We start from the raw sequence: 24,636 nt of genomic DNA on the forward strand, positions 1-24,636 counted from the left end.
ATGCCAGGAGGGGCTTTTGTCAGTACTGAATTAGCATCCTGCACCTGCAAACATCACGGTAAGTGACTTTTTCTATTATATACAATTATATTTCACTATATTTTATGTGCTATGTTTGTATTCTATGTACATATAATATATATAACAATTCAGAATGCTTTGTGACGGCACATCTTACTTTCTAGTTTGTTTGTTTTTACTGTATTTCAATTAACATTGGTCCAGTTGTGAACTTATATAGTTTTGACATTTGCATTATTTTTATTAGTACATTATTTTAGGAACTGATTTTTATTGAGGAACAAGTGCGTAAATGCTTTATTTTGAATTCGTTCCTTGTTCCCTTTCTGGTTCTGTTTTTTATGTCAAGTGACATGTCATATTTATGTCATATTTATTAATGCTGTCTAATATTTATACTGTACAACCATACACAAGGCATTTGTGTGTCAGATGTGTCAAATATAGTCACACACTCTATGTACAGGGGACAATCGTACACATCAGGGAGAGTGTTTGCCTACATAGGCAGTATGGAGACTTACAAGTCATTCCTGCTCCACTAGGGATTCTGGGTAAAAAATATGCAAATCTATTCTCCAGGATGTAATTAGGAGAACAGTGCACTCTGTATGCCACCCTATAGAGGGCAGTATCCTTAACATCATGCATGACTCAGATATAAAGTCTTTTTAATCATGATGTGGATTTAATTGCCAAATCAGTATTTCTGTCCCAAAAGGAACAGATTCCCATTTAATTCTTTACTGACACAAACTACTATATATAGCATGGACCCAAACTCTGGCGTAAATTGTGGCCTAAATTGGTATACATGCTTTACATCTCATTTTCTAGGTTTCTGAACATGATATGTGACATTATGACAGGTGGTGGGCTTGTTGAACATGAGGCAGAGTTTAATATGCAACACTGAGAGCTCTAAACCTTGCCAAATTTTTGTACCAAAATTCTGTCAGATGCTATGCCAACCCATAAGTGGTGTAAAGTTAGAACAGAAAGTCTAAGGCTAAGGCTCCACGTTACAAAAATGCAGCTTTTATGTTGCAGATTTTGCTGCGTTTTTTTGAGCCAAAGCCATGAGTGGTTTGAGCAGAAAGGAAAAATTTAAGGGCTAGTTCACACAGAGTTTTTTGCAGGTGGATTTTGACGCGGAATCCGGCTGCAAATCCACCTGCAAAATAGGCTCTCATTTATTTGAATGGAAGCTGCTTTTTTTCCCGCTAGCGTTTTTTTCCTGCTAGCGAGAAAAAGAAGCGACATGCCCTTTCCTCCCATGGTTTCCGCGGCTGAGTCAGCCACGGCTTGCGCAGCACAAGCCTCACTCCCGATTAGGCCTATTTTTTTGGGCCTAATCAGGAGTGGGATGCCGGTATACGGTTGCGGCTAGCTGTCCGGACAGTTCACATGGAGCAATAGGTTTCCGTCGTGTGAACATACCCAATGAGCTTCCTGTATATTTCCCTTTCTTTTTGTAGCCATTCTTGGCTTTGGCTCAAAAAAACCGCAACAAAATCTGCAACAAAAAAAACCCGTGTTTCCGCACCATGGGGCCTCAGCCTAAAAGTTTGCCAGATTTTCAAACAACATTAGATACTTTAGAAAATCTGTTACAGTTAAGACTGTCTTTATGTCCGACTGTATTAGGGTCAGTGCACACAGAGTTTTTTGGTGTTGATGTTGACGCTGAATCCGCCTCGAAATCAGACTCCAAAAAAAGTCTCCCAATAGAACTCTAGAGATGCATTTACATAATACTAACAAAATAATACATCTTTAAATTTAGATTTTTAGGAGTAAACAGTAACAATGCAGTTACATAACAAGAATCTGCATAACTAATCATATGCAAAATAGTTACAAATCAAATTAATTTATGAGCTTGCCAAGATGATTATCTATAAAATGATGGTAGTCTCACGTTTGATTCTATAGTGGATGGTGAGATATGGGGCCTGAAAGTCAAAAGTTCAAAACATTGTTACCTTTTTTGCTTGTCAATGTATACTTCCTAATTGCACCATTTAATATTCCATATGACTCACCATCCTCCCCAAGCCCGGTAAGGATCCCTCCTGCTCTGCGAGTTACCGACTGATTTCTCTCCTTAACGTGAACCTTAAGCTGTACGCTAAGTTGCTTGCAAACTGCCTTTCCCCTCTGATGCCACATCTCATTCATTCCCGATCAGGTTGGCTTTATCCCTGGCCGCGAGGCCAGGAACAATGTTTGCAAGACTCTCCTAGTGACCGATGCAGTGACTTTCCGTGTCATCCCCCTCTGCCTCCTGTCTGTCGACACTGAGAAGGCGTTCGAGCGCGTTCATTGAGGCTTCCTCCGTGCCACCTTGGAGCAGGTAGGCTTCGGTTCCGTCTTCTTACACAAGGTCCTGTCACTTTACGGTGATACCTCGGTGCAGGTCCAGACCAACGGCCTCTTGTACAACCCTTTCTCAGTATGCAATGGTACTCACCATGGCTGCTCCTTGTCCCCCTTACTTTATGCTCTGGTGATGGAGCATCTTGCGGTTGCGTTGCATGCTCGTCCTGACGTTACGGGGTTACAGGTGGGTCGCGCCCAGGTCAAACTAGCGTTGTATGCTGACAATCTTCTCCTTTATGTCTCCCAGCCCCGCACCTCCTTTCCCTCAATCCTCGAGGAATTCTGTCGGTTCAGTTTGGTGTCCAAGTTCAAGGTCAATCTCTCCAAGAGTGAGGCCCTTAATGTTTCCCTTCCCCACTCGGAGATGGCGCATCTCGCCACAAATTTTTCCTTTAAATGGCAGTCCCGTTCACTTAAATATTTGTAGATGCAGATCTCCCCTAACCTCTCTGAGTTGGTCACACTGAACTACTCTCCTTTACTTTACAGGGGCTCTATCAGCAAAATCATGCTGATAGAGCACCACATATGCGTGAATAGCCTTTAAAAAAGGCTATTCAGGCACCGGTAAAGTTATATTAAACTACCCCCAATTTAAAATAAAACCCTAAAACAGAATATGTTCAATTTACCGAACGTGCACGTTGGGCGGACATTCAGGGTCCGACGTCATCTTCAGCCACGCCTCCTCTTCTCTCTACCTTGGGTTCCTTCTCACTTTCGTCCGGCTTCGATCCGCCTCTCCCTTCTTGCTTCTCAATTCCTGATGACGTGGGATAGCGTCCGCCACTCGGCCTCCCTGGCTAGGGTACCCTATGTTCCCGCCCAGTCTATTGGCGTGCCGCTTCCTCTGTTGGTCAGCCAGCAATGATGTCCGTATCAGTTCTACTGTGGGGTCGTCGCCAATTCCTTCCCTTGCCCAGCTTAGTGCTTCCTCCTCGGGCTCCTCTCTTTCTTGGTTGGAATATAACCAATTTGTCGCCTTCCTCCACAAATTCTCCTTCCCATCTCTGCTCTCAGCCTCTCCATCGGCCTTGGAGTCTGCTCTCCTTCAGACAGAGACCCCGACTCATATCCTCTCTTTCATTTATGACACTCTCCTGTCTTCTGCCACCCCAGGTCATGGGACACTGGTTTGGGCTTACCGCTGTCTGCTGCTGATTGGGCCTGCTCCTTTACGTTGGCGCACAAACTACCTATGCCTTGCAGTGTAGGAGAAGAACTTCAAATTCCCGATGGTATCATTGCCCGACCCTCCTGCATCGGATCTACCCTACTGTTTCTGAGGTGTGTTGGCGCAGTGGTACTGAGGTGGGTTCTTTGCTCCACATCTGGTGGGAATGCGGAGAGATTCGAGCTTTTTGGTCAGGTGTTTTTTCTCTATATGCAAAGGTTAGCGGCCGATCTGTGACTCCATCTCCTCAGCTCTCTCTCCTCTCCCTTACCTCTGGTAAGATTTCGAAGGTTAAGGGTGACCTTTTGCGCCACTTCCTCACGGCTGCCAGGACGGTTATCCCTCGTCACTGGCATTCTACCATGACTCCTTCCCTGTTGGAATGGCTCCAAGAGTTCCTCCTTGTCAGGAGTATGGAGGCCTTGGTTGCAGGAGACTCCGCCGATCAGTCTAAGGTCGAAACCCTCTGGCGGCTGTGGGTCGTGTTTCAGGAATCTGCAGAGTTCTCCTCCCTTTTTGTTTGATCCCCCCGAATAGCCCAGTGGGTCCTCTGGCGCCCTTTCTCCCCCTGAGCCTGCCTATGTCTTTTCTGTGTCCTCTCGTGTCTTGTCTTTTTCTTGTCCTTGTCGCTTGTGTGTTTTTAGTTGCCTTATCTAGCTCTCCTTGGCCTCTTCGGCCTCGGGGTCCTTTTGCTCTCTTTGGTTTGCGTTCACCTGTTTCTGAAGTGTTTTGTGTATGAGCCAATATATTTGATTCTTTTTTTTTTTGTGCTTACTTTCCTTATTTATATTGTTTGGCTTGCCTTTGCTTGTTTGTTTTTACGATTTCTGAAAATTTAATAAAACCCGTTTACACCTAATATTCCATATGACATTCTTGGAAACTAGAGAAACATAAATAGGGCGAGACTGAAAAAAAAAATGCATTTGAGCCATTTTCTTATAAATTTTGTATTTGCTGCATTTTTCAATACATTCAGTTGAAGTTTTGTTATGTTTTAATACCGTTAACCCCTAATTAGTTTAGTTCCATTTTTCAAAACTGATATGTTACTTTATGTGGTAATAGTTTTGGAACCCTACAATTAAAACTCCAAAATAAACAAATACACCAAAGATTATTCAAGACAAAATCCAATTCCAATAATCAATAAAATATAACTTTTAATACCTGCCAATAAAATCACATGAACTAGAGAAATTAAAATGTGACGCAACTCCCACGTAAACAATAAGGTCAAAAAGGGACCCGTATATATACCCAAATAGTAATACATATAAGACACGGTGGCCTCCAAGAAAATGACATCAGGCAACTTACCATATGATAATGATGTAAACTTGGAGATGGCACATGTACTGCAACCCAGGCTCAATATTAATAAAAGGAGAATGTTCATATGCAGGATAGTAAGCGCGCAGAGAAACAGAGGCCAAACGAAGGGAAAGTGTATCCTTACATATTTACATAGTAGATGAGTTTGGATGAAGACATCAGTCCATCAAGTCCAACCTATAACCCTACAAGTCCCCTACAGTGTTGATCCAGAGGCAGGGGTGAACCTGCCTTTTTCACCGCCCGAGGCGGACGACAGAAAGCCCCCCCCCCCCCGGGGGAGGGGGCAGAGTGGAGCAAAGGGGGCGCGGCGGAGCGAAGGGGGCGCGGCGCAGACAGCAGGCACAGAGAGGACCTGCTCTCTGCCTGAGCGTGAGGGATAGCCTCCCCAATTCACCGCTCGATGATGGTGATGCTAAGCCAGTCCAGGACAGCTTGTCCTGGACTGGCTTAGGTAAGCAAATATGTCGCCCTTCCCGGGGCCCTGGCATAGCGCCGTCTGAAGCGGTCGCTTCAGGTTGCCTCATGGGAGGTGCGGCGCTGTCCAGAGGAAGGCAAAAAAAAACCCCATGAGGCTCATGCCAATTGTCCCATTTCAGGGCAAAAATGAACATATCCCTATGAACTAGGCAGGATAAGGGGACTAACAAAAACCTTAGGCCTAACTCAGGGTCACCGCTCTGATAGCTAGTGCCCTGACCGGGACTTATCCCTATAAAATGGGCATCCTAAGAATCTCTCCCTAAAAAGCAACTCATAAGAATGAAAACAATGTGTATAACTGTAAGAAAGTCTCAATAACATGCCAACCCCTTTAAGCATTTCACAGGAATTAAAATGTGAAATTTGCACAATTTCTATCACTAATACAGAAAGGGTAATGTCTCATTAGGGAGAGAATTCTGGATAAAGAACATGCAAATAAGACCTCATTGGTGGAAAAGAGGTATTTACTCCTAGCAACCAGATTTTGGAAAACAGCTCCCTATAGATTTAAGTGTGGCTTTCAAAGAAACCTAAGGCATTATCTGCAAATGATAGCCAAGCCAGAGTAACTCTTCTAAAATGAAGAGAGTCGGCTGTCTCAATGTTATTGCCTCTTATCGGTGCAGCGCAAGGTACTGACAGACTGTGAGAGGTCTAGATGGGGGTCAGAAGTGGTAATGTCTCTCATTACAGAGATCAGGTACAGGGACTATTTCACTAGTCCATTTAGCTCTAGATTTTACACATTCACAGGAGCTTAACGAAGAAATTGCATTTCACAATTTGTTAAGTAATTCCTCCCAATTATGGAAATACCCTACATGTGGATGTAAACCAATGTATGTACCATGTTGCATTTACAAAGCCCCTGAGGTACCAAAACAAGCGGAAACCCACAAAAGTGACCCCATTTTGGAAACTAGACTCGTAAAGGAATTTATTAAAGGGTATAGTGAGTATTTTGCCCTTATAGGTCTTTCCCAAAATTGGGCTGTGAAAATGAATAATTACTTTCTCAGGCTGGGTTCACACTTACGCTGTGTGATCTTATGGGATTTCCATCCCTCATTCTGCTTGAAAAATGCAGAGAGAGAAGTCTTGCAAGCAGCATTTTTCTCTCCGCATTTTTCAGGCAGAAACCGGAAGGAAACCCGGTGGATTCATTATAGCCTATGGGCTCCGCGGATTTTCATGGGTAACAACTTTTTAGGCAAAGACCCCACGTGGCGTCCCACAGCAAAAAAGTGCTGTGGGAAAAACCGCGGGAGCAACATATCATAGTTCTTTCGTTCTTCAGTGCTTTTGATGGAACGTTCATAGAATTTTTTTCTGCGCACTTTCTGCTTCAATTATACCTATAGAGAAACCACCGGCATTTCCATAGCTATTGCCATAGGACATGCTGTGATTTCCAAAACACAATATTTAACTGCTTTTAAAGCGTATTAGGTTTTCCGTTTTTCGGGTCCCCAAGAGGACATGAAGAATGGCAACCTGAGCACAGGTGTGGCACCTACCGTCATCTATAAAATCTTTCAGTTTTACAAGGTGCTAAGAAGAAAATGCATTTATAGTTTGTTAAACAATTTCTCTCAATTATGTAAATGCCCCACATGTGGATGTAAATTTTTGCATGATCACACAGCAGGGCGCAGTTGGGAAAAAGCACCATTGAACTTTTTGGAGAGCAGATTTACCTGGAATCAGTCTCAGGTCCCAAGTCGCATAAGGTACCAGCGTACTGGAATCTCCCAACAAATAACTCCATTTTTGAAACTATACCATTTAAGGAATTTATCAAGGGGTATAATGAGTATTTTGACTCCACAGCTGTTTCACGGAATTTACATTCATTGGGATATGAAAATTAAAAATCATCTTTTTTTTCCCAATAAAATGTTTGCTTTAGGCTTTCACAGAAAGTCCACAGAGTCTTTCTTTGCTGACTTTTTGCTTCAATTATACCTATAGGGAAACAGCTAGTGCTTCCATAGGTATAATTGACATTTTGCAATGTGTGAATGACCTTGGTATTTTCTGCAATGTATGAATGATCTTAGTTTTAGCCCCAAATTTCTAACTTTCACAAAAATTTGAAAGTGATAAAGTACCCCACAGTTTGTTCTCCTGAACATAGCAATCCACATGTCATCATAAACTATTTATGGTATTTGTGGTATTTCCCTACAGAGAGCAAATTTTGCTGAAATAGTTTTCAAGTTCTATTTCACCCTAAAATATCATTACAAAAGAAACTCCAAAAAGTGGTTTGGAAAATACACCCCTCAGCAAATTTACCAAGGGAAGCAGGTGGTTCATACATGATTTGTTAACATGGGGCAGTGAGAATTAAAAACTACATTATTTGCAATAAAATTTGCTTCAGCCACACTTGTTTTAATCTTCACAAGTGGTCAAAGAAGAACATTAGAAATAAGCGAGTAGTAAAATATTCAATATACTTTTCAAGTAGCCCCTCGATATTCAACTATTTGATCGAATATCGAATCCCATTATAGTCTATGGGGAAAAAATGCTCGCTTCAGGGAAAACCACTATTCGAATAAGGAGAGTCACAAAGTCCACAATGACACCCCAGGAAATGATACCAACACCTCTGGAATGCAACTGGGACAGCAAGTGAAGCATGTCTGGGGGCATCTAACACGCCCAAGTCCCAGGATTACCCCACTATCACAGCCTATCAACTAGACACTCCAAACTCAATATGGAAAGTGGAAAAATACTTGGAAACCTTCTTTCCTCCACAATAGTATGGCCAGAAACACAAATTTTAAAGCTAAAGAAACATTAGTATGCACCCCTTTAAATCACGTTGCCCATGACAACCACAGATGGCATAGGCAATGGGAAATGCAACAGCCCCCACCCTTAAAGGGGTATTCCCATCTACATAATTATTTTTACATTTGTAGATAATTAAAAGTTAAACATTTTTGCAAATATAAGTGATTAAAAATTCTGCAGAGTTTTAAAGATTTTCTCTAACTTTTAGTGGTGACAGTCTGTTATCTTGATCGGTTGCCATGGATACGACCACCAATGCAGAAACCTTCTAAGGTCAGAAAATCAGCCATGATTTCTTTATTGTGACCGGGATGTCTTCTGATACTTGTAGTGTCCCTGCCTGATAACCCGGCTACAATAAGAAAACCATAGCTGGGTTCCTGACAAGTCCCAGACCATAGAAAGTGTCTGCATTAGTGGTCGTATCTATGGCAACCGATCAATATAACAGACTGTCATCACTAAGAAAGTTAGAGAAAATCTTTAAAACTCTGCAGAATTTTTAATGACTTATATTTGCAAAAATGTTTTTTTAATTATCTACAAATATAGATATGATTATGTACATGGGAATACCCCTTTAACTGTCATTGTTTATGTGTGTGTGATGTGGTGAGACCTCCAAAAATTACTTTTCTGGCCCTTAACGTGAGCCCTTCCAAATTAAATTAGAGTCCCTTAAGCTGAGCTACCAGCAGAGATTGAGGCCCTTCAGGTGACTTCAGCCTTTTACCTGCAGAGTTTTAGGCCCTTTAAATTAGTTCAGCCTTGCACCAGCAGAGATTTGTTGGTCCTTTGGGTAAGTTGAGCCTTGCAGCAGCAGAGTGTTAGCCCCTTTAAAATGGTTAATCCCTAAAACGGTGGTTCCAAAACATCGCTCTCTTTGTGTGGCATTGATGCAGTGGATTGGAGAGAGGACCCAGACATTGACCTTGATTTGGATTGTGAAATTGATAACATTTTGGCATCAAGTCCTGGGGGTAACTTTTATTTAGAGGACCGCAAAGATGGAGAATTGGCTGCAACCAAGGAGTTCATCACAAGGCTGACAGACCCAACTCAAGAACATCCACCGAATCCGCTCCTTCCTCACCCCTGAAACGACTAAGACGCTCGTCCAGGCCCTCATAATCTCCCGCCTAGATTACTGCAACACCCTACTCCATAGACTTCCAGCTAACTCCCTCGCCCCCCTCCAGTCCACCTTAAACTGCGCTGCTTGCTTAATTCACCTCTCCCCCCAATCTTCATCAGCTGCTCCCCTCTGCCAGTCCCTCTACTGGCTACCCATAGCCCAGCTAATTGAGTTCAAGCTACTAACGTTAACATACAAAGCCATCCACAACCTGTCCCCTCCATATATCTCCAACCTTATCTCCCGCTACCTACCCACAAGTAACCTCAGATCCTCCAAAGACCTCCTACGCCACTCTGCTCTCATCCGCTCCTCACACAACCGTCTCCAATATTTCTCCCGTGCATCCTCCATACTCTGGAACTCCTGAAGACTCACCTATTCAGGAAGGCCTACAACCTCCAACAACACTATCACCGCACTGCCATCTGAACTGTCTCCCCCCTCTCCTTCTGTCTCTACCCCCTTCCCTCATGGATTGTAAGCCCTTGTGGGCAGGGCCCTCTACCCCACTGTGCCATGCACCAGCAGTGTTTTATTTTTTGGCCCTTGGGGTGAGTAGAGTCTTGTAGCAGCAGTGTTTTATTTTTTGGCCCTTAGGATGAGTAGAGCCTTGCACCAGCAATGTTTTTTTTTTTTACCCTTAGGGTGAGTAGAGTATTGCACCAGCAGTGTTTTTGGCCCTTGTGGGTGACTTGAGCCTTTAACCAGCAGTGTTTTAGACCCTTGGGGTGAATTGAGCCTTTAACCAGCAGAGTTTTCGTTTTTGGCCCTTGGGGTGAGCCCTAAAACATTTTTTTTTAAACTATATATTAACGGTGAAGGTGGTGGTGTTGGTGGAGGACGAGGAACTTGTGTGCTGGCACAGACACATTGAACTGTGTCTCGTCAGTGCTGTCGATGGGACATGCTGTTTGCGGGTCCACAATATCTGCTATCCACCCTAGCATAGGTTCCTGGAGCTCAGGCCTTGTCAGCGGGGTACCCTGCACCCTGCTTGACGTTGTGGCACTGCTGGCTGCCCCTCTCCAGTAGCTAATTGGATCCGCAGTCGAGCTACTGTGGCCTGGATCACCAGCTGGATTTCCACGTCCCCGTCCCTTGATGCTACCCTGACGCATCTTTGGCAGGTTCAGTGTATATACACTGTTCCTGCAGTGTAGCTCTGGAACTACCCCACATGTGGATGTGCTGTTTTGGCCCACTACAGGGCACAGAAGGCAGGGAGCACCATTAGGCTTTTGGAGGGCAGAATTATTTTCAGTTTCCATAACTAGAATTTAGCGAATCAGTAAATATTCGATTTGTATGGAATCTGTATTTTCTCACACTTCGTGGTAAAAATCGCAGGCAGCATCAGGAGCGGCTTTTCTGACCTCTATACATACTGCAAATGGAGAGGGGCTTGGCAAACGCAGGCCCCCTTTTCATTAGAGGCCAGGCCAGGGGAGATGATTAAAATAAAAAAAAAAATACTGCTACTCACCTGACCTGCGCATCCAGCATCCACTCTGGAGCTCTTCCAGGCGGTGACTGAGGTCCTGCTCCCCATGCCTCACTGCTGGGGCCTGACGTCATAACTCCCCATGTGACCGCCGAGGCCCAATCACAGGCCCCAGCAGTGACATCTGGATCTCAGTCATAAGGAAGAAGAGAAGCAATGAGGATGCTACAGATTGGTAGATACCCAGAAGAGGTGAGGTAAGATGATTGTATGTGTTTGTTATCTTTAATCACTTCCCCTGGGACCCTGATTTTTATACTCTGAGGTCTGAGGAGACCTCAGTTTCTGTGTGCACTCCATGCTTCCACCGTGGTTTGTAGGAAGTCCTTCACAGCCTGACCATACTATTAGGGTGGATGTCAGGAAAGGGTTAATGCTATTCGCCGCAAATTAATTCGGATCGAATCAAATTGTTATGAAAAATTTGGCGACTCGGCTGAATCGAATTTTTTAAAAAACTCTCTCATCTCTAGCCGTAACGTATTTGTCCCTAAGGTGCTAATGCAGTGGAGAATACCAAAAAGTGATTTCAGTTTGAAAATTCAAAGGATATAGTGATCATTCCAGAGATGCTTTCCAAAACGAAATATGCAATAGATACTTTTTGAAATATGCAGCTGTGGAATCACAAGTGTATTCCTTTAATTGAGTAAGAAAAAACGCACAACCAAAGCAAAACTCAGTGAAAAATGTTATGAATAAAAAACGCTCCACATTTTTCCTGCAGTGTTTTTTTTTTTAGCTGCATTATGTTGTGTGAGGCTTTAGCCTTTAGGATATTTTGCTTTAGAGCAAACCTAATGATCCTACCATTTATGGCAAATCCAACAGTTTGTGAAGCAGCATAGCAACCAACACCATACCATCAATATCATATTTATAATCAAATTATGTTTTATATTTACTTTTGTTGTCCGAATTTGATTTACATCTCTGGTGCCTTCTGCACTATATACTCTCCTAGACATCAATCACTAGTGTAGAAAGAAATAACAAACACAGCTCTGAGCTGTGCCTTGCATAATACTGTTTGGATATAAATGGCTGAAAGAAAGTCACAACTCTCAGAACTGCAGTGGAAATAAAGACGTGGGTCTTTTATAGCCGCTGGATCACCGCTGTCCAAACGTCTGTAATATGCTGCAAGAAGAACTGATTCCAACCAGAGGAATAGTAAAGCTCTGTGCGTACCAAGAAGTTGGTAGAAGAGGTTTTCTTTGTTGTTTCCAAACACACAATGCGATTTGGAGCTGACACGTTCCTTTATCAAGTGTATAGTTGGAGATAACACATACCTGTACATACTAGCTTTAAATCACAAATGGAGCCTAAATGGGAAAAAATTCATAATTATTGTTGGTAAAATGAACATACATCTTAATGAACTATATATTTTAAATTTGCACCCATTTTTGAAAAGGCTGCCTTTCCCCACAGCATTTTTCCATTCAATGTAGAGATGACAATAAATTAAATTTCATTCACTTTACTTGGTCTGTAAAATGCTTCCCCCCCACTGTGCTTCTGCAACCAGCAAAAATGCTCCATTTCTGCCATATGTAGCCTCAGTCTCAGGCTGAGGCTCCATGTTTCTGAAACAGCTTTTTTTTGTTGCAGACTTTGCTGAGTTTTTTGAGCCGAAGTTAATAGTGGATTGAGTAGAAGATAGAAGTATAGGAAGCCTCCTATATATTTCCTATTCTTTTTGTACACAGTGATTGGGAAGGCAGGCACGGTAATAAACCATCCCTGCCTTTAGGGCCATTTTAACACATTGTTGGGCTCTGTCCAAAGGTTTCATAAGTGGCCCCCCCATCACCACCATTTGGAATACTTGACCTTCACAAGTTATAATGCCCCCTCAATGGCCTCCACATACAGTATTGCCCCTTAGTGGCTCTCACACAGTATAATGCCACCCTAGTGGCTCCATACAATCTAATGTCCTTCATAATGTCCCTTTCCAGGTTGCCCCCATATGTTCATGTCCCCCTCCTGGTTATCCCCCCAGATTTATTGTGGCCCCCACAGTGTCATGCCCCCCCAGGTTTCCCCCACAGTTTCATGTCCCCATCAAGTTGCTCCCACAGTGTCATGTTTCCCTCACAGGTTTCTCCCACATTTTCATGTTCCCCACCCCTCAGGTTGCCCCACAGTATCATATCTTCTACCCCTCAGGTTGCCCTCACAGTATCATGTCCCCTCACTCATCAGGTTCCCACCCACAGTATCATGTCCGCTCCGCCCCTCAGGTTTCCCCCACAGTATCATATCCCCCTACCCCACAGTTTAATGTTCCCAACTATATCAAAGAGAAAAACAAATCTTAATACTCACCTCTTCCCGTTCCCTCTTTCACTCCTCTCTGGTCACTTACGTTGCGCCCGTTACTCCTTAATCGATATCAAATGTGACTATATTTTTAAAATATTTTTCTATTAAAAATATTCAATAAAAAAATGGCAATTTATTTGTTTAATTTCATTTTGAGTGGTTAGGACTGTAGCCGTGCAGTGCTGGAGTCCTAGGAGTCCAGCCAAGGACGACATGTGCATATGTTTTCCTCACGTTTGCCTGGGTTTCCTCACACATTCTAAAGACATTGTGATAGGACATTTAGATTATGAGCCCCTTTTTTGGACATTGTTGACAATACCTGTAAAGAGTTTCAAAATATGATGGTGCTATAAAATTAAGCAAAATAAATACATTTTTTATTTCATACTTTATACTATTTTTTTATTTTTAACATTTACATTGGGAAGACTTGTATTACAAAAAGAAAAAGACATGGCCCGCACATCCCAATCTTATACATTGATCTAGTGCTTCTCAGCAAATTCTACAATACTGAACATGAGGTTCTTAGTATACATATTGATCAAGGTGCATAAGTCCACTAGCTACTTCACAGCGACCTCTTTATAGTGGGTCCCTACTCTACTGGGTGCGGCCCTGCACAGCAACCGCCACAACCACACGGCGCCTACAGGGGGAGCAACCCAGTGGGAACACTTGTACTTCATTTGTACATTAATATTCTTCTGCATATCAATGTCCAAAAGAATAGGGAGCACTATAGTTATAAGTCTTTGTAAAGCCTAAGGCTTATAGATACAGCTAGTGACATGATATCCTTCACCGGACCCCCTGTCACCATGTCATGTGTCAGTTTAAGCCTTGCTGGCAGATATGCATAGTTTCTTATTGTTTAGTACATAATAAAACATTTCCAATTTCAGAAGGGCAATTTTTGTGGGTTCTTCCCTCTCGTGTAATTCCCCCTCTTCTTCTTAATCTTTCATTTTCTTTATCTTTTACAATTGCAAAATGAAAGTACTGAGCATGAAACATGAACACAGTAAAAGATAAAAAATTTTTGCAAAAATCACTTTTTTCTATATTTGAAAAAAGCTGTACTCGCTATCATTGGCAGCGCCTTAGAGGTGAACTAAGCATAGACCAGCCACTCTATTTATACGATCTCCCACTGATGTAGTAGTTATCCCCAATTCTGTGGTTAGGGGATAACTTTAAATTGGGGGCACATTCATTCCTATCTTAGGCTAAGTTCACACAGGGTTTTTTGGTCAGGATTTTGAGGCCGTATCCGCCAAAAAGAAGCAGCATCTGCCTGAAGACACTCCCTCCTCCCAATTAGGCCCATTCATTTGGGCCTAATCCAGAGCAGAGTGCGTGACTGGATGTCGGTGCACTGCACCAGCATCCAGTCTGAGCTACCTGTATGAACTTACCCCGTGTGAACTTACCCTTAAGGTTAAATATATTTTTGAACATTTTTTTGTTAGATTTTTTTTTAAACTATTTTTTAGTCTCAGTAGAGAACTTGACCAGCAGGGGGCTCAATTGTTAACATAATACATTGCAATACATCAATACTGAAGTGTATTATATCTGTTAGGCTAAGGGTTTACAAAGATGGCAGGTGTGAAAATCTTAATTAGATCCCCTGATGCCATGAGCACCAATTCACATTACAGAGGTGCCAATATGGAGAAATGGATGAAGCACTGGATTCTGTTGTTGTTATTCATTTCTGTATTCAAGCGGCCATTGCAGCAGGCCTCACTTATTATAGCAGACCGTTAACTTATGAGATTTCACTATCACTCCTGCATGGGCACCTAAAGACAAATTCAGAAATGAACAACCAGCTTTGTCTTGATGGAAATAAGGTTTAATAGTGATCAGTCAGTTGCACCTTTGAAAACATTATTGTGCACCCTGTGCTAAATATTTGGGTTGGTGCCCTGTGTTGTGTAATCATGTAAACTTTCCCTATGTAAAATTTACTTGTTGAAAGGGAATGCTAGTGATAAGACTTATTTCCATCCTACTTAGTAAATGTAATAAGGAGAGTTTAGTTACAGTACAGATCATTTTCTTATTGAGTGTAGTTCTCAGAGTCATACCACTCTCTAGCACCATGCAAGCATTCTTAATTATTTACATTAATGTACCGGTATCATTACCGATCTTATATTACCTCTTGTAGATTATATCTTCCGAACATGTGCACGCAAGCAAGCTAACAAAAGTATTTACAAGTCTTTCACTAGGATCATGCAGAACTGGAAATCATATATTGAATTTAAGTATATGGTTTAATGTATACCCCATGTTCAGCAACACAATAGTACACAGTGCACAGAGATTGTAACTAGATTTCATCATTATGTTAAGTTAGTTGCTTTAGTTTTAATTTGGAAAACAGTTGTGACTTGAAAACTAGATAATCCAAACCTTATTTTCTGTGTTTTTTTTTTTCTTCTCAAACTAAGGCCTGGTTCACATCTGTGTCGGTAATCCATTTGGGGGAGTCCACATTGGGGACCCCCCCAAACGGACTACCGAACGCATTGGCAAGAGGTGTGCAGTGAGAGCACACGGACCCCATATACTATAATGCACTGCACACTGCTTGTCAATGCATTTGGTAGTCTGTTTGGGGGGGATCCCCATGTGGACTCCCCTGAATGGATTACGGACACAGATGTGAACTAGGCCTTATTTTTAAAGTTAGCCTTCATTCACCTGAGAGGGCACCCGTTTTTATGGATCTTTCATGCATTTCATTGTATTGAGGGATCTGTGAAAACAGGAAAAATAAGACATGAATTATTTTTTGATGGTCTGTTATCAGGTACTTATTTTCAGATGTGGCAATATCAATTATGTTTATTTTATAAGGAAAATTCGGATGGGGTGTTTTAAATTTTGAATACTTTCTTACTTAAGGAAAATAAATGGAAAAAAAAAATTAGACTAAAGCCCCACGTTGCAGAAACGCAGCTTTTTTTTGTTCCAGATTTTGTTGTGGTGGGGCTTTACCCTAAAATTTTTTTTCCATTTATTTTTAGTCCTCCTAAGTATTGAGGCCCCACATTGCGGAAACACAGCTTTTTTTGTTGCAGATTTTGCTGCGGTTTTTTGAGCCAAAGCCAGGAGTGGATTGAGCAGAAGGGCTTAAAAAAGCACAGGCAAATCTGCAACAAAAAAGCTGCATCTCTGCAATGTGGGGCCTTAGCCTAAGGGTTTTAAATAGAGATGAGCAAACAGTGAAATATTTGAGATTCGATATTTGTTTTGAATAGCCCCTCAATATTCGACTATTCGAACGACTATCGAACCCCATTATAGTCTATGGGGAAAAATGCTTCGTTTCAGGGGAAGCCACACTTCGACTCAGGAGAGTCACCAAGTCCACTATGACACCTCAGGAAATGATGCCAACATCCTGGAATGCAATTGGGACAGCAGGGTAAGCATGTCTGGGTGCATCTAACATGCCCAAGTCACTGTATTACGCCGGAATACCTGTCACCTTGTGAAATGCGGGAGCTGATTTTTCCCCATAGGAATGCATTGACCAGCGTTGATTGGCCGAATGCCATACAGAGTACAGCATTCGGCCAATCAACGCTGGTTCTGCCGGGAGAACGGCATGACACTGGGGCAAATGAAGGGGGGAAGAACGGCATGACACTGGGGCAGAGATGGGGACATGAAACTGTGGGCAGATGAAGGGGTGGGGGAGAACGGCATGAAACTGGGCAGAGATGGGGGGACATGAAACTGGGGGGATATGAAACTGGGGACAGAGATGGAGGGGGGGACATGAAATTGGGGACAGAGATGGAGGGGGGACATGAAACTGGGGCAGATGAAGGGTGCAAATGAAACTGGGGAGAGATGGAGGGGGGACATATAATTTACGGGTGACTGTAGGAGGATTCTACTGTGTGGGAGCACATGAAAAATGAACGAGAATGGGCGGAGTCAACATAAAAGTGGACGGAGACTGCTGTAGACCAATCTTAGACTCTTCCTCCTCCGGCAGAACCAGCGTTGATTGGCCGAATGCTGTACTCTGTATGGCATTCGGCCAATCAACGCTGGTCAATGCATTCCTATGGGAAAAAATCAGCTCCCACATTTCACAAGGTGACAGGGATCCCGACGAGATAGAGCCCCAAAGAGCTGTGTGAGTGACATTCCCCGCTAAATAAAGGTAATCCCTAGCTAACCCTGCTAGTTCATCTATCCCTGTCTCACAGTCACATAGTTCACAGTCTCATATGACCCGGATCTTAAATCCACTATTTGTATAAATTGGAGGTCACCTGATTTAGCCAGCCAATTTTCCGATTTTTTTTTAATGCCTCCATTGTCGTAGTTCCTGTCCCACCTCCTCAGTGCAGTTTTTGGTGCAAAAAAAGCGCCAGGGAAAGTGGGAGAGGATACAAATTTTTATTGCGTTTGCCTTGTGCTATTCGATTGTAATCGAATACCTCGAACAGCCTGATATTCGATTGAATATCAATTCGATCGAACGCCGTTCGCTCATCCCTAGTTTCAAACTTGCGATAGTTTGGTTGCTTATATATTGCATATATACTGCACTATGGCATCCTTCCTATGGCAAAGTGTAATAAAGGTCCTAGTATGACAGTCCAAGGAGACTTCAATTGACTACCAGCTGTCATAACAAATGATCAGCACCCCTGCATGACATTACATGGGAGCCCTTAAGTTTAAATATTGTGTTTCTTATTCCATGTAACAGTTTAGATGCTGTGGTTGCAATTGACCGCAGCACCTAAGCAGTTATACATTTGGGATCAACATCACCCATCACAGCACTTGCCACACATGTATGACAGGTTCCACCAAAGAATTAAAATCCTTCAGTTTAAGGATATTTCTTATGAGCAGACTTTAAACTGCTGTTTTTTTTCAGCATATAATGTTAAAAAAAACAAAGGTAGTAGTTAAAGTACATTGCTTAGAAAAAGCTAGGACAATTTTAATGTCATTCATTTGTCATGAGAATTTGGTGAACAAATATGTTGAAAAATAATCAGGTTTCATCTTTTTTTTTTTTTTTTTTAATATCAATACATTGTTAAAACATTTCTTCTAGATATTGGATTATACTAATAACTTATTGCATATTCATCTCCAGATATTTCCTGTAACTCTTCTACATTTCTATCCTATTACTGACAATGTGTTTTATTTTTCAGGGCACCAAACACTTTTCGGCCATCTATATAACAACTTACATGTAAGGTGCACAGACAGAAGACACCAGGTGACTTGTCCACCTATAGGGCCTAGATCATTTGGGAGACCATTCCAAAGCATAAACAGCTATACCTCACCCTATTTTCATTCTCAAAATGGTTTTCATACAATACATTCGGAAAACAGCCCAGTAAAACCAAGAATTGTGACAGTGGTTAAACCTGGCAGTCATCCTCCGAAAAAAATTACATTGCTACTTAACCGGAGGTCTGTCCAGACCTTTGAACAACTTATTGCTGATATATCAGAAGGACTTGGACTCCCAAGGTGGAAAAATGACCGTGTGAGAAAACTCTATAACCTTAAGGGCAAGGAAATTCGCAGTGTGTCTGACTTCTTCCGTGGGGATGATGCTTTTATTGCACTGGGTAGGGAACACCTCACTTTGAAGACCATTGAAATAGTTTTTAATGAACTTTATCCTGATAGATCTTTTACACAAAGCAAAGATCATTATGAAAAACTGAGATACAAGATAAATAGCAATGGGTTAAATATTGATAGCGGATATGAAGACACAGATACAAGCCACAAATTAGAAAAAATCTTATCTTCCACAGAACCTAACAAAACTGATAGCAAAACCCATGGCAAGTTTAGGGCAGAGCAACCCAGGCAGACAAAAAGACGTGACAAGTTTAAGAGCGATCAAGAGCACTTACCCCGAGCCATGAAGAAACTCGAAATATGCCATAGTAAAGCAAATAAATGTCTGAACACAAGTTTAGATTATGCCATGCATTGCGAGTACTGCAAAACATATAAATATAAAAAAAGACGGAATAATGACTGCGATAGTGATATGCTAGAAGACATACCTTTGGCTGAAAGGTGTAGGAAAGAATCAACAATAAAGTATAAACCAGAAACAACAAAACCCAAATGTATAGCTTGCTATAATAGAAATAGGGGAAGGGAAAAGGATTACAGTGAAGTCGAGGAAAGAGTGGACAGAAGTATAGAGATAAACCAACACTCAAACTGGCCACTTTATAGATTTCAAAGACTGAACGATGACATTGAAACCAAAAACACAGGTCACACACAGAGGAAGAAATGCAATGGTGAGGGCTCAGCAATAAAACCCAATAGACAGCTAATGGAAGATTCAAAAGGGAACGTCCTAATGAACGTAGACAAAACAGTCACCGAAAATGAATCCAATAGTCAAAAGGAAGGAATGGAAATCATTGACCCCACAGATGGGCATTCAAGGATGGAACAGGAAGATGGATTTTTTCAAATTAGTCAGTATCATATCAAAGATAGAATGGATATAGACAGATATTATGACATCGGCAGAAGCATTGGAGATGGGAATTTTGCAGTTGTAAAAGAGTGCACATTCCGGAAAACAAATCAAGAATTTGCTGTGAAGATTATTGATAAAGCAAAGCTTGTAGGAAAAGAGGACATTATTGAGAATGAAGTTAGGATAATAAAGTCACTGTCCCATCCTAATATTGTGAAACTTCTGGATGATTTTGAGACTGAAAATGAGATTTACTTGATAATGGAGTACATCAAAGGAGGGGACTTATTTGATGCAATAACTGAAAGTATTAAATTTACTGAACATGATGCCGCCCTAATGTTGACAGATTTGTGCGAAGCTCTTGTGTATATCCATAGTAAAAATATCGTCCATAGGGATCTGAAGCCTGAAAATCTACTGGTAAGTGTTCAGTATTATTAGGACACAAGAGAATGTAGACATGTTTGATTATGTGATTAAAAGTATACTTTTCTATGACTTTGAACATTAAAGGGAGTCTACCATATTTTTGTGCCATCACCATGTTACAGTGCACATTACAGTGATAAACTACATTCCTCTGTTATGTATGTCACTTTTGTAAGTTTGGTGAAGTCTTATGTAAAGTAGGAAGTTGGTATACTGGAGGCGTGCTTTCAGCTTCCTACTACTAGTACTGCATGTCTGACTCTGTGTTCGGATTAAAAAACCCGATTTCGCGGCGGAGAACATAAAACGCTCACTGCCGGACAGCTTTCTCACCCATTCAAATGAATAGGTGAGAAAGACTCCTGCAGGTTTCCGTATCCTGCCTTTGTTTTATGCAGGAAACGGAAACCTGCAGAATAGACACCTGGGCACAGATGTAAATGAGCCCTTAGTCTAAAAAGTGGCTACCCACGGAAACCTGTGGACCCATAGACTATAATGGTTCTGCCTGGTTTACGCCTGAAAAATGCAGAGGGGAAAGTACTGGTTGCAGGACTTTACCCCTGCATTTTTCAAGCGGATTCAGGGACGGAAACCCTGAATGCAGTTCAAACACTAGTGTGAACCCAGCCTTACCAGGATGGATTAGTGGCATTAAAGCGAGGACGGCTTTTCATAACATCAAGCAGTAATAATCTAGTAAAATATATTATTATTATTATTATTATTATTATAATATTCCTTTTATATATATATATTTAGTTATATTTCAAATCTTTCAGTACTATCTGTCAATTTTGATCATTTCAGAATATGTTTTCTTTATTTTCAGGTACAAAATAATCATGATGGATCTTCTACTCTAAAGTTAGCTGATTTTGGACTTGCTGTCTTTGTCTCAGAACCTATATTTACTGTGTGTGGAACTCCAACCTATGTAGCCCCCGAAATCCTCTCAGAAAAGGGTATAGTTAGCTTTTGTTTTCATAACTACTCCCAGCCCTAAACTGGGCTAAAATGGGTACAGCATGCAAGATGAATGGAAATGAACAGAAAATAATCTGTTAATAAGGGATTTGGTGCACCACTATTAACCCTTACAGCCTACCATTTATAATCGACACAATAGCGAGAATCATTACAAATTGCACTGATCCAAAAACGAGTCTTTGTTGTACATCTGGTTATGGATTACTAATCCTTCTCCACAGAATGAACTAGAATTATATAACACCCATATGAGCATGGGGACCTGGTTCCCTTTGCTCTTGGCATCTCTCTGGCACCAGTTCCTACCAGTACTGGTGTTATGCAGTATCTCTGGAGCCTGTAGGCACATATTGTCATTATTGTGAGTATATAGAGGCACATCACCTCTACATCTATATAAACATACACCAGTGAGATGTACCAAAGTGCAAAGCCGGAATTGTGGCAGGCATTGCTTTTTAAGGGTGCATTCACACGGAGAAAAATGGCACTGAATTTGGTGTGGAATCTACGTCAGATTCATTGCTGAAAAAATTCAATGGGTCCCTTTTTCTGCTCCTTTCCTTTTTTCTGCTCCTTTCCCTCCTTTCTTCAGGTGGATTCCACAGCTGAATCAGCCGTGGTGTCAGCTGTGGTGTCCGCCTTGCGACAGCCCCCTCCGGACTAGGCCCATTCATCACTGGGCTGTAAGGAACGTTCCTCTCTAACAGTACTCTATCATAGACAAGTACTGTTAGGGGGAGGGGGCGTTCCTTACTGTACAAATCTATGGACGAATACTGTCGGGGATGGGGCATTCCTTACATTCCAGAGATGACGATAGACTGTCATGAACGCCCTTCTGCCAGTGGGGAGATATCGGTGCTGAAATTAACGGCTCTAATATCTCCACCACGGGGCACATACTGGGAAAGCAGAAAAGTTTCTACTGTGGACTCATCTCTGATGCAGCAGAGCTGAATGTTCAGCAGGGTTCAGAGCATCTCTGATGCAAAAGAGCTGAGTGTGCAGCAGGGTTCAGCGGTTCTCCGGTGTAGCAGTGCTGGCCATGCGCTCAGCTCGGCTGCATCTCCGGAGTTGTCGAGCTGAGCGCACGGCCAAAACTGCTACATCTCGGCATAGGAATGCATTGACCAGAGTTGATTGGCGGAATGCCATACAGAATACAGCATTCGGCCAATCAATGCTGGTTCTGCCGGAGGAGGCGGAGTCTAAGATCAGTCCACAGCATTCTCCATTCTGGTCCGATCTTAGACTCTGCCTCCTCACAGACGAACCTCTGGCAGAACCAGCGTTGATTGGCCGAATGCTGTAATCTGTATGGCATTCAGCCAATACAACGCTGGTCAATGCATTCCTATGAGAAAAAGTCAGCTTGCGCATATCGCAAGTTGATAGGGATCCCGACGTAATACAGTGACTTGGGCATGTTAGATGCCCCCAGGCATTCTTCCCCTGCTGTCCCAGTTGCATTCCAGGGTGTTGGCATCATTTCCTGGGGTGTGATAGTGGACTTGGTGACTCTCCTGAGTCAAAGAGTGGGATCCCCTGAAACGAGCATTTTTTCCCCATAGACTATAATGGGGTTCGATATTCGTTCAAATAGTCGAATATTCAGCGGCTATTCGAAACAAATATTGAATATTTTACTGTTCGCTCATCTCTACTGTCTGTCCAAGCATTATATCCGTGAAAAACGGAACTGTTGTGTGCAAGGAGCATTGTAGAGGTGTTATCTGTGTAGTGTTGTGTCTGTGATATAAATTAAGTAACTTCTGTAAAGAAAATCTCTATAGCACGGGTGTCAAACTCAATTTTGCTAAGGGTCACATCAGCCTTTTGGTTATCTTCAAAGGACTGCTAGTAATTTCGTGACTGTAGGTGTACTTATTTATATCCTGTTGAAGACAGCCATAAGGCTAATGTTACCATATTGCTAATACACATAGGTAATAGTTTCCTAATTATCTCCCCCCCTACAGGTAACAGTGTCCTATTTGTCCCCTCACATAGATATTGGTGACCGTCAAATTACATCACATACAATACAGCTACACATTTCTGTTGAATTTCACACTTTTATATTTACTTTTCCTTTTTTGCCACCACACAGTATATGACAGTTCACCTATCCATGCTCCTGTCCAGGTCTGGCTCCACTGCCATTACCTGAGCACACTGTACCAGATGCTAAAGATGCGAAGGTGGAATGTAAAGTCCTGGCATTCTTCAGTGTCATGACGTGATGTCCAGAGCCACCTGTTTGACACCTGTGCTCTACAGAATTGACAATTATTAGTATATTATTAGGATTAGTGGCCAGAGTTAAAGTTGCAGGATACAGTCCTTTTTTGAGATACAGATAATGAAATGGAAAAATTAAAAAGAACTATTTAAAAGCATCTTTAACATAAAAAAATGTTGAAAAAATAGGCCATTTTCTGGTGATGCATTCCTTTTAACTTTTTAAACTCACTTTTATTGTGTACATTTATTTTTGGTTTTATAGGCTATGGCTTAGAAGTGGATATGTGGGCAACCGGAGTTATCTTATATATACTACTCTGTGGATTTCCACCTTTCCGAAGTCCAGAACGGAATCATGAGGAATTGTTTGAGACCATACAACGTGGAGAATATGAATTTCTCTCACCTTACTGGGATAACATCTCAGAAGGTAAAAAGTAAATGTACCAGCAGATATTAAATATTATTGCATAGATACTATAAATGTAACATAAAATGTGACATTAGGTTAGGTGATGAGCTAAGAGATGACAGATGAATAGGAGACATCAGAGGAACTTTGATTCCATTGGATTACTGTGATTATATTAATCTATATCGCCATCTAGTGGTTTATAATATGTTTTCTCTCCTGTTACAGAAGTAAAAGACTTGATAAGAAGCCTGCTGGTGTTAAGTCCACAGAAGAGATATACTGCCCGGTGTGTTTTGCAGCACAATTGGGTCAGGTCACGTGGACAAATGAATGATCGGAATTTGCAGAGAGAAGTTACTATGAATATAGAACGTCATTTCCGTAACCGGCGTCAAAAGAAGGACACACAGAGTGACCTATAAATCGATGCTGTATTTTGATGTTCCTCCTGCAGTTATTAAGTTTTAATATGATCAGTACAAATTTTCAGCTATGAAATCATGACCACATTACCCCTTATTGCAGCTACATATAGAAGAATTCAGAACAGAAGTTAGGAGGAAGCAACTCCAAAAAAACATCAGGCAGGTTATGTCATTGTACGCTTTAGAAAGGGTTTTACCTGAAACCCATTGTGCGTGTTATAATACAACCAATAAAGCATCTCTTGATGGGACCAGCCCTGCCTGATGTGTTTTTGGAGTTGTTTTTTCTTCTTTGATTCCTCACTACATCCTTCGGCGTCAAGGTGCATCTATGAGCGACAATAGGATTCAGTCAAGGCATTCACAGTAGTTAAGGGTTCTCCACAACTTTTAAAGGTGAGCAGTATAACATTGCTATTCCT

At 41.8% G+C, this 24,636-nt stretch overlaps 1 protein-coding gene across 1 annotated transcript; it reads left to right on the plus strand.

Annotated features, from left to right (window-relative positions):
• Positions 1-24,211, plus strand: DCLK3 (doublecortin like kinase 3). The gene is made up of 5 exons (XM_075271120.1): positions 1-58; positions 18,393-20,128; positions 20,970-21,102; positions 23,637-23,804; positions 24,015-24,211. The coding sequence occupies exons 1-5, from the start codon at positions 1-3 to the stop codon at positions 24,209-24,211; spliced, it is 2,292 nt and encodes a 763-aa protein (XP_075127221.1).
• The last annotated feature ends 425 nt before the right edge of the window (positions 24,212-24,636 follow it).

Source organism: Leptodactylus fuscus, chromosome 4 (genome assembly GCF_031893055.1).
Source record: "Leptodactylus fuscus isolate aLepFus1 chromosome 4, aLepFus1.hap2, whole genome shotgun sequence".
Classification (NCBI taxonomy): domain Eukaryota; kingdom Metazoa; phylum Chordata; class Amphibia; order Anura; family Leptodactylidae; genus Leptodactylus; species Leptodactylus fuscus.